This window comes from Teleopsis dalmanni, unplaced genomic scaffold (genome assembly GCF_002237135.1).
Source record: "Teleopsis dalmanni isolate 2A unplaced genomic scaffold, ASM223713v2 unscaffolded_contig_0959, whole genome shotgun sequence".
Classification (NCBI taxonomy): domain Eukaryota; kingdom Metazoa; phylum Arthropoda; class Insecta; order Diptera; family Diopsidae; genus Teleopsis; species Teleopsis dalmanni.
This window is the reverse complement of record NW_024032341.1, coordinates 1-10753: the sequence shown is the minus strand read 5'-3', so window position 1 is coordinate 10753 and position 10753 is coordinate 1. Positions and strand designations below refer to the sequence as shown.

General features: G+C 29.6%; 2 protein-coding genes across 2 annotated transcripts; one reads left to right on the top strand and one right to left on the bottom strand.

The window, feature by feature from the left end:
- Positions 1 to 7789: 7789 nt before the first annotated feature.
- On the top strand, positions 7790 to 9528 carry LOC119663828 (zinc finger CCCH domain-containing protein 15 homolog; the record flags this gene model as incomplete). The annotated part of the gene is given in 5 exon segments (XM_038073428.1): positions 7790 to 7886; positions 7974 to 8153; positions 8265 to 8567; positions 8627 to 8758; positions 8822 to 9528. Coding segments are annotated over 4 exon segments (1211 nt in total), but the record flags the coding sequence as incomplete, so codon positions are not given.
- Positions 9529 to 9781: 253 nt separating this feature from the next.
- On the bottom strand, positions 9782 to 10534 carry LOC119663829 (nucleoporin Gle1-like; the record flags this gene model as incomplete). The annotated part of the gene is made up of 1 exon (XM_038073429.1): positions 9782 to 10534. A coding segment is annotated over one exon (753 nt), but the record flags the coding sequence as incomplete, so codon positions are not given.
- Between the last annotated feature and the right edge of the window lie 219 nt (positions 10535 to 10753).

The window sequence follows — 10753 nt, the reverse complement described above, 5'->3', positions numbered from 1 at the left end:
ATATATATATATACAGTGGCTCACAGCTTATTTCGTGCAAGCAATATTTTTGTAGATTTAGTCGTGAAAATCCAAAATTTTGTTCAAAATAAAAAATTTTAAATATGCAACTTTAAAGAATGTTTAGTTTTTATTATAAAACAAAAAAAAATTTAGCAAAAATATCAATATTCAAGAAGTTAAGTGAACAAAAACAAACATACACCAAATTCTGACCTCACAGCTTATTTCGTGCAATACATTTTTTTTAGAAAATTAATAATTTTTGGCATAAAAAAGTGAATTTTAGTATTTAGTGGGATAGTCCTTTTGTTTAATTACTGCCTCTAACCTTGAACGCATTGAAATAACTAATTTTTTGAGTATATTCCACTGACATTTTTTGCCATTCCAATTTCAAAGCAGCTTTCATACTTTCCTTGCTATAAATGTTATGTTTTCTTATGTTAGTTTCCAGAATATGCCATAAATTTGCTATGACACTAAAGTCAGGTGATTGGGGAGGTGTTTGGATGATGTGTGGACAATTCCCAACAAGCCAAGACTGCACAAGACCCGACTTGTGCTTCAGATCGTTATCCTGGTAAAAACAGAAATTGTTAATTATGTCTAAATATTCGGCACTTTTATGCAAATTTTGCTTTAATATATTAAGATACACTTCTTTATCCATTGTTGATTCTATAAATTGTAGATTACCTACTCCTGCCGCTGATTTACACCCCAATACTATATTAAGTGTTATATATGTATATATAAATATATTGTTTATTGTTTGTGGACTTAGAAACTATTTTATCTATTTTGATAAAATAGTTATAGGATGTTACTTTACTAGATATTATGACTTTAGTTGGGGTTGTAGTTCTACAGATGAGGAGAAAACTATACTCCACCTCATGTGTTAGTGTCCATCATTAACAAGAAAAATATTCAAAACCTGCAGCTAACATCCTGAAAAGTAAGGGACTTAGCCAAGTTTTAGACTTGACAGCTTGGTTTACATTCACATGAATTATTCGTGTGTTGGCTACAGTAGTCCTTTTCGAGGTTATTCTGTTCTATGTATGAGTACCGCTAATCTGTAGTAAAATGTGGTAACGAAAAACGCCGACACTCCAACCTCCAACATGTAAGTATATACCTATATCTATATACAATATTTATATATTATTATTAATATTCTTATTATATAGATCCTTTATGTATTTTTTGTTCGGATTATTTTTGAGGTCTCGAAGGATGTCATTCGACCTAATGTACATAAAGTTATATACACATATATATTTTTTTTTAATATCGTCGATGTTTCTAAATTTTTGATATACAATATTTATATATTATTATATAGATTGATACAACTAAGTAATGAAGAAATTACTTTATAGCTCTTAGGTGCTTACGTTGTGTGAAGAAAAACGGGTATATTGCCTACAATAAAAGATTCAGAAAAAGAAGAAGAAACATGCCATCATTATTTTTATTATAATTGAAAATATTATTAAATTTAAATAGGCTTTCCTGAACAAAATAATAAAAATTATTATTATGTTGAGGCTACAGGACTCACTGAACTTGAGGACTTTTACTCTCTATTAACTGCGAGGTTTCTCCATAACCCCTCTCTACGCCTTGACTGGATTATTGTTTATAACTTTGTCAGTTTATGCAAACCTAGAGAAACTTGTAAGTATTCTGAGATTCGATAACGCGATGTTGGTAAGCCTGTCAGTTTTCGTTAATAATTTCAGGACTCTATCCTTTATGTATTTTTTGTTCAGATTATTTTTGAGGTCCCGAAGGATGTCATTCGACCTAATGTACATAAAGTTATGTACATATATATATTTTTTATTTTATATCGTCGATGTTTCTAAATTTTTTCACGTCTTTCTATGGATGGGCTGGTTTAATAACAATAAAACCCGGCTTTTAATAATGATTTTTATATACTATATATGGTACAATATTTACATACATTTTTTGCTTTATTGAGAATAATTTAAATTAAAATTATTTTAAAAATCTACATACATACATACATATAAATATGATTCTTTATTAACGTTAAATTCTTTTGACATTTCAAAAAAAATTAATTAACATAAGTTATATATAATTGTTTACCCAAACGTATGGTGTGGAAGACCATATATAGTTTTAATTTACATACATACATTCTATATAAAATATAACTAGCACTTTTACTACAAGTTAAAAAATTAACATAATTAAAATTTAAGTGCATTTTCTAAATAGTAGACCTCATCTAAGATATTACCTACAGTTCCCATATCTTTGTAATACACACAAATAGTAGTTTTATCAAAATACATATGTACATATCTGGCGTATATTTACCCTTATAAGTTACTATATGTATATTAAATGTATTTATTATAATTTTTGTCCTGAAAGAGAACTACACGCTTTAAAGAAGTATTGAAGACTTAATTGTCTCCGCATATTTACTAACATGCAACCAACAAACAAACCATTCAGACATCTGTCTGTCCGCTTAAAGTTGATTATGTTGCTGCTGCTGCTATTATTTTGCTGTCGTTGTTGTTGTTGTTGTTGTTGTTGTTGTTGTTGCCAATATAGCTGCTGATATGAAAGTTGTTGTTTTGTTTTATTTTAAAATTTAATATGTATGTACATACATGTGTTTATAAACAGCGAAACATATAAATTTGTAGTAAGTTTTGCGTGTGGTCCTTAATTTATCTTCTGGGTGGTCCATTCGAATTTGGGCCAATGTGTGTGGTCTGAGCTGTCATACAGTTTTTTCTACATACGATGGTTGCTTGTTTATAGGACTCAGCTCATACGACGTTCTGTCTTATATGATAATTTAAATTTTTTTTTTATTTTTATTTAAGTTGTTTTTCGATTTGACTGTTGTCATCATTATGCCCGCTCTATTCGAAGTTCGCATTTATGCTAACATAATCTTTACAATTATTTTATTATGTTTAGCTGGCTCTTGTTATGTTTGGATGTATATATTTCGACTGAAGAAACATTTCTGTTAGTGTTTGAAAAGAGTTTATTTCACAATCAAAGTAAAAAAGTATCTTTTAAAGTTATGGAATTTGAAATGTGTTTACATATTGGATGACATGAATAATTATATTATGTAATAAACATTTTATTGCATCAGTACTTTTAAGATCAGTTATCTACAACTCTTAATAGTAGATATAGTAATTAATATATTAAATATTATATTTAATGCATAATATTATCATAAGAAATTATTTATTAATTTATTGCTTACCTGTACAAAGTGTAATCAGTAGGTAAAAAGACTTTTCAATTTCTTCAAAACATGTTTATTTAAACTTTAATAGTCATACTGTTCAAAGGGGAAACAGTACTATTCATACAATCCCCCTTTCAGAACACTGTAGGTTAAAATTTCACTTTACAAAACTGGGAACTTACTCTAATGAAACTTGTACGATTTGTAGGGAAGAGAATGAGACCTCAAAATGCGTGTTAGGAATTTGGTCGGCACTGATGCATAAACGAAAGCAGTACCTACGTAGGCATCGAATGAAGAAATAAAACTCTGTAATGCAGATTCAATATTACAATTTATAGGAGAAGTATGATCTTTGAATAATATTCTAAGTCAACGAATATCTGAATGCCACAGTAGATCTACAGGTCGTAGTGCAGATTCCTTAAACACAATAATATTATAATAATACCCCTTTGATATCTGCACATTTGCCATTGTATTTTCCAGTTTGAGAAACATTGTTAAAACGTCTTTTAAGGTCACTCTATGATTTCTAATAGTGTTTCTATGATTTGAAAAAACACTCTAAGCCCATAAAGGGGGCAGAATAGATCTATAAGTCGCAGTACAAATTGCCAAAACAACGACAATAATTCATCCCTCTTTGATATTATGCACATTTGCTACTCTATTTTTCAGTTTTTGAAACACTTTTGGAAAGTCTTTTTAGGTATGACTTCGATCAATGCTTTAGGTTTTACCTATATTATCTATATTGTTGCAAAACTTTGTCCTTTGATGATCTTTTTGAATTTGAGTTTGAATGATATAACTATACAGTTCAAGGTGAGAACTGTTGGATAAACACAGCGGTTTATATATATACATTTGTACGTTGTCGTGGTGCAATATCTAAAGTTCTAATATTTTCTATCAAATATTAAAATTGTGTAAAACTTGTAGGTAGTTTCCCTCATTGACAGCACAATTAATCAATGAAAATTTGTAAGGAACTATACCATTCAAGGCAACCAAAATGATTAAAAGAACTTTGATATTTTACCGGAGTGTAAAAATATCAAAATATCGAAATCTCTATTGATTTCGTTTGAACCTTTATTTCCATATCATAACTATTTCAATATCAATATTCTAGTAGCAAGTCTGAATTGACAAAGACATCATTAAGCAACGATGATCTATAATACATTAAGGCTCATTTTCTCTGCAAACATGATTTTTATGCGGAAAATATCACTAGACATCGCCTGAGTGCCTTTGGTTTAAGTTTCTTTTGATTTAATAAAAAAAACAGTTCGAAATGTTGGATTACACTTTTATAATAGCAGGACTTGAACAGAAAAGTGATCAAATAATCCAATAATTTATATCAATTTAGACTTGGGAACATATCAGCAATTTTGTTTGATTTAACTATGTTTATGCATATCTGTTTTATATAATCTAATAAATAGTATCATTAACTATTTAATTATGCATATTTGGCCAAAATGTTACCTCTCCGTTTCAAGGAGTTTGCATAACATGTTGCCAGAGAAATGAACGACCTGTCAGTCTAAGTTTTCGTTGTGTATATTCTCTCCTAATATGAAACGGTATCGTTGTCCCTAAATTATATGATTTGCATTCCATATACAATTTTTTATGGAATATGAACAAAAGTAGAAAATGATACAATTTAAGGAAAGGTAGTGTCATTAGTTACCTATAGGGTATTTACAGAATACAAATGACCAACACAAAGTTAGTATGGATACTAGCACAATTTTATTTCAATATTTATTTGCTTTTTCTCGGTAATTATGAATATTATTTTAAGTCATCAGTGGCGTCTAAAAGACGCCAAAATATATAATTAAGAGCCGAAATAAGAAGCTGAAGGAGGAACTAAAAGCCTAAACTTCTGTTGTCTTTGGGCACATTGCACGTACAAATGAGTGGAAAAAAGTTAATCATTTGTGCGGTAGGTAAGAAAGGGACTTTTGAATTTATATTGAAAAAAATGTCGTTAAATTTTATTTTCAGTTTTGTTCAGAATTTGTATTCATTATAATTAAAGCTTTCGGCACTTGCAAAATTTTAATTATGTTATTTTTATGAAAAACAAAATAGAATTAAGTCGAAAAAAAAAAAAAATTGTACATGTTTTGGGTTTTAACTATTCTCTGTTAACGTTTACAGCATTATGTTATGTTAGCAATATCAGATAATAACAGTAAAATTTTATTTAATTTTGTTTTTTATACTTTAATGATATTTGATAAAATCAAATATTTTTTATTTAAAAATATGTGAATTTTCTTCAAGAATATTTAATTAAGGTTCTTAAGCTAAGCAGTTAGAGAAATAGTTTCGTAGTTTAAAATAAATTAATATAAACGGATTGGAACCACAAATTCATGCCATTATGAAAAGACTTATTTAAGGAGAGTTTCCATTATGTCTAATGTAAAATTATCCAAAATATTTTAGTGAGATTTGAACCCCAAAAGCGCATATATGTATGTACATACATATTTAAGGAGATGCCTAGAAATACTTACGGAAATTTTATGAGAATGAAGCTGCATGAGGGTGTGAAAAAAATATGAAAATTGTATTCACAATGCATTTTATATAAAAAGTTTATGGAATAATTAATTTAAAAATGCGTTTAATAGATACCGCCACTTTTTTTGTAAAGCCTAGTCATAAATTTTAAACATTTTTAACAAGTAATTTTATGTAAATTTTTCTCACGAATTGGATGTTGGTACTAGGTTTAAGTTGATAGCACTGTTTCGCCTTACAAAGGTTTTAAAAAAAATATTAGGGATATTTACTATTACAAGAAAGAGCTTGATAATCAAATAACATAGTAAAAGGGTGAAGCAGCAACAAAAAACTCACCCAACAAAAAAACGTTTGTCAACAGGACTTTTCTTTGAATAACTTTAGTTTTACACATTTACTATATTTTTAATCCTGTCAACTTTCTTAGCACACGAAAAAACCTTTAATCCAAAAATGTATTTATTCTAAGCTTTTAATTTGGGAAATATTCTACATTTGTTCATATTTATAGCAATCAGCTAATTGGAAAATTATCTATATTTGCTTACATTTACCATATAGCAATGAGGTGATCGAGCTATTTTGGTATATCTTTTTTAAATATAAGTAAAATTGTTAAGAATTTAATTGAATAATAATAAAATAATAATAAATGTTATATTCAATAAAATTAGTTGACATTTTATTAATCATTTTAGTTTAGATTTTATTAAATACTTACTTCCTCAGTGCCTTTTTTACAGCTCAGTTCTTGTTTGTTTACAATTTACATATAAAACATACTTCAAATTTTGGATTTTTCCCTTCTCCCTTTCCCTTAAATGAGATAACTTGTTGATAATGAGATCATTAATATAAAGACACTTTGTGTGGTAATACTATGTTTAGACAGTCAAATTTCCTTTATTTCGTTAAAATGAAATTAAGTTAATTTGGAAAGTGTTCATACTTAACCAAATTAAGGAAATCATATGTTTTTTGTTTTCAAATGTGATGTTAAAAATCACATATTCAAAACACCATTTGTATCTGCGAAATTTTAAAAGTTGATTATTATAACGAAATAAACAAAAACGGTGAACTTTGTTTATTTCGTTCTACGCAGGTGTGGTGGGTTATGCATTTCGCTTTGAATTAATTTCTTACGTTACCCACCGTCTAACTGAGCCTTTACTTGTGATTAACTATTCTTGTAACTGCAATGTATTCATTTAAAAATTATTCTATAAATAACCAAAATGAGATATGTATAAAATCAAAATAAAATTATGGTTAGGCATGTGAACAAGGTTTCGAAGAAACGAGTCGAATGTTAAAATTCAAAACCATTGTAAAAACTATTTTTCTGTTGTATAAACACAATATAAATAAAAGTACTAATATTAAGTATAGAAAATAATAATAGGTCTGTTCCACGAGCTACTCATAGTAAAACATGAGTAAAACAGAAGTAAAATTTACACAAAAATACTTGAAAATTTGCTGGTGGAATATGTACTTGTGTATACACAGCGTTTACTCAAAGTTACTATGAGTAGCTCGTGGAACAGACCTAATATATCGCTTATTTAAACGCTTCCTGTGAATTTGATTAATAAAAAATTTTTTAGTTTTTTTTAAGGTACATTTTTCAAAGGTATATAATTATTTACATATATCTATTATATAAATTTGATAATAATCTAAAGTAAGTCGTTATAACATTTCTTCTCAAAAAATTTTGACACGTAGTTAAGATAAAACAAATTTAAAATATTAGTTATTGTGAATTCAAACATATAAAATTCATAATAGCAAACGTCGCTGTTGTGATATCTGAAATAAGAGATATCAACAATTTTTTGTTCTTCTGTTAACAAGTAATTGCAGTTCGACAAAAATAATTTATTTTTGATCAAACAAAAATTTTCGAGCATTGTAAACATTTCTTTTTTATAAACTCCCACGTAACTGTAACAAAAAATTTTCTACAAAAATGTCAAGTTAAAATTCATAAATACAAATAACTATAATGTAAACATAAATTTAGTAAATGCGTTGAAATATAACTCATTTTGTAGTGATGGTACGGATTGGTTAATTGTTTTATTTTAATATACCTTTTTCAATTTGATGGTTTTTTAAATACGATACTGTGAATTTTTAATTTTAGTAAATGTCAATTTGACAGTTCTTCCGTTTCTGTTAATAACACATCCACACATTTTGTAACCCTATTCACTCAAAATTTGTTTAAATTTCCATTTGATTATCTGAATATATAATGCCGCCGAAAAAAGTCGCAGCACCTAGTAAGAAAACTGAACAAAAAAAAAAGGAAAAAATCATTGAGGTAAGCGGAAGGAGACGCAAGTATACTTACATGGCTAGTGCTCTCCAATGCAATTCCTAACCTCAATTAGGAAAGATTTACATTTTATGCTTTGTTATAACTGACCCTTAGGATAAAACATTTGGTCTTAAAAATAAGAAGGGATCCAAGCAACAAAAATTTATACAGCAAGTACAAAAACAAGTACAGAGTGGTGGACATCATCCCCGGCAGGATGGCGATAAACGTAAAGAAGAGAAAGATAAGAAATTGGCTGATCAAAAAGAGCTTGCTATGATATTTAAACCTGTACAATCGCAAAAAGTTGAAAAAGGTACTGACCCCAAATCGGTTGTATGCGCATTTTTCAAACAAGGCACTTGCACAAAAGGAGATAAATGTAAATTTTCTCATGACTTATCGATAGAAAACAAGGTAATATTTGAATATTAACAGACAAAATTTAAATTAATATATATATGTTTTTCATTAAGGTTGAAAAACGTTCCATATATGTAGATATGCGAGATGCGGAGGATGATATGCAGAATTGGGACGACGCTAAATTAAAGGAAGTTGTAGACACAAAACACGCCGGTGAAAAGAAAAGACCTACTACTGATATTGTAAGCTTTAGTCAGTTACATTTATTTAAATACTCTGAAAATTATTTAGAATATTTTTTTCAGATATGTAAATATTTTATTGAAGCAGTGGAAAAATCAAAATATGGTTGGTTTTGGGAGTGCCCGAATGGCGAAAAATGTATTTATCGTCATGCCCTACCTCAAGGCTATGTGCTAAAAAGAGATAAAAAGAAGGAAGATAAGCCAACAGAAATATCCTTGGTCGATTTAATTGAGAAAGAACGTGCAGCACTTGGACCTAATCAAACGAAAGTTACCTTAGAATCGTTCTTGGCGTGGAAAAAGCGAAAACTGCAAGAGAAAAAAGAAAAATTGGCAGCGGAAGAGGAGCGCAAAAAGAGCGATTACAGCAAAGGCAAACAATTTGGTATTTCTGGACGTGAAATGTTTAGCTTTAATCCAGATTTGGTGGACGATGGTCCAATGGAAGACGGTGATACAGCGTTTGATAATTATCAACGCGAGGATGACGATGACGATAACATTGTAGAGTTTAAAGAATTGGATTTATCGGAACTTGCATTGGCTGCTCAAGAAGTAGATGGCACAGGAACCATAGCGTCAACATCCCGGCTCAAAGATCAATACGACGAGGCGGCAGCAAATAATTCGTCATTGTCTGATGCAGCTTGTGGTACTACGGAAGCAATAGATAATGCCGAACCAATAAATAAAGAACTTTTTATGGACTTAGTAGACGAGCTCGATGATTTAGATATTGATGGTGATGATGATGATGACGACGATGAAGACTAAAATTAATTGTTACATTCTCTACGTTTGTTACATTACAGGTAAAAAAAATTCTATAGCATAAAGAATAAAAACAGTTTGCTTATATATTTTAAAACACATCATTGTTGAAAATTATTTAATAAAGAAGTTTCGAAGTCTTGCAATTTTATTCAGTGTGTATACGTGAAACTGGATTTTGTTCTGTTAACAAAAGCAATTTAAGTAATCAATGTGATTACTAACCGGCGTCCATTCTTTATGTAGTTTTTACCAAAAATTTTGTGGTAAAATTCCAGTTGGTGTTGGAAATACTCCTTTCATTAAACAGTTATCCAACATAAGTTCTAAACGGGTAGTTGCTCCTCCACTATCGATTTCTTTTACTTTTGGAATATATGATTGCCTTATGAAAACAAGAAGTTTGACAAATTGTTTGCCGTAAGTTGCGTATAGATACGGTGAAACGACGTGTAATACCTCAGAAAGCACTGTCGTACAAATATCTGGCATTGGTTCAAGATTTACCAAGTTTGACAACCAAATCCAGCACTGATCGATACTGAAAGGGTGTGAATGACCATCTGCTTGACGACCATTAGTTATCATTATAGCTGAAAACAGTCGAGCGAAACCGGCATGCCGTTGCAAAAATAGATCTTGCTTTTCTATCACACCATCCTTAAATGTGTAACCAAGTACTTTAAAGTAGTCTTCAACGGACTGTTGTGGTTGCTGTGGTATATAATATGGTACTAAGTAGGGCGATTCTTTAAACAAGTAGGCTAGGAAAAGAATTCCGAAATCTGGTATTAATTTCCATAAGGATATGGCAACTGACGCTACTGGAAATGCTGCTGGCGCGCTGCTTGCAATTTGCGAATCACCTTGTTTGACCATTTTTTTTGTCATTAAAAGCATACAATAATCACGTCCCAGTGGATGATCGTTGACTGATATTATACCATCCGGAACTTTTGTGGGTTGACCGCTTATAAAATTGTAAAGCTTTTCAAATTTATCCTATAAATAGAAACAAGTATTAACTTAAATGAATGCGATTGTACAACAAATTTTTATTTATTACTCTTAGATGTTGAGGACTAACTGCTGCTATAGCATTAATTGGTATGTTAATAACTTTTTGACAGGCAGCTCGATATTTCTTCAGAGATTCATCATTCTGCAGTGGTTTCACCCTTTCCACTTTTGCTTGATAGAAAGCGTTAATTTTGTTGTAAA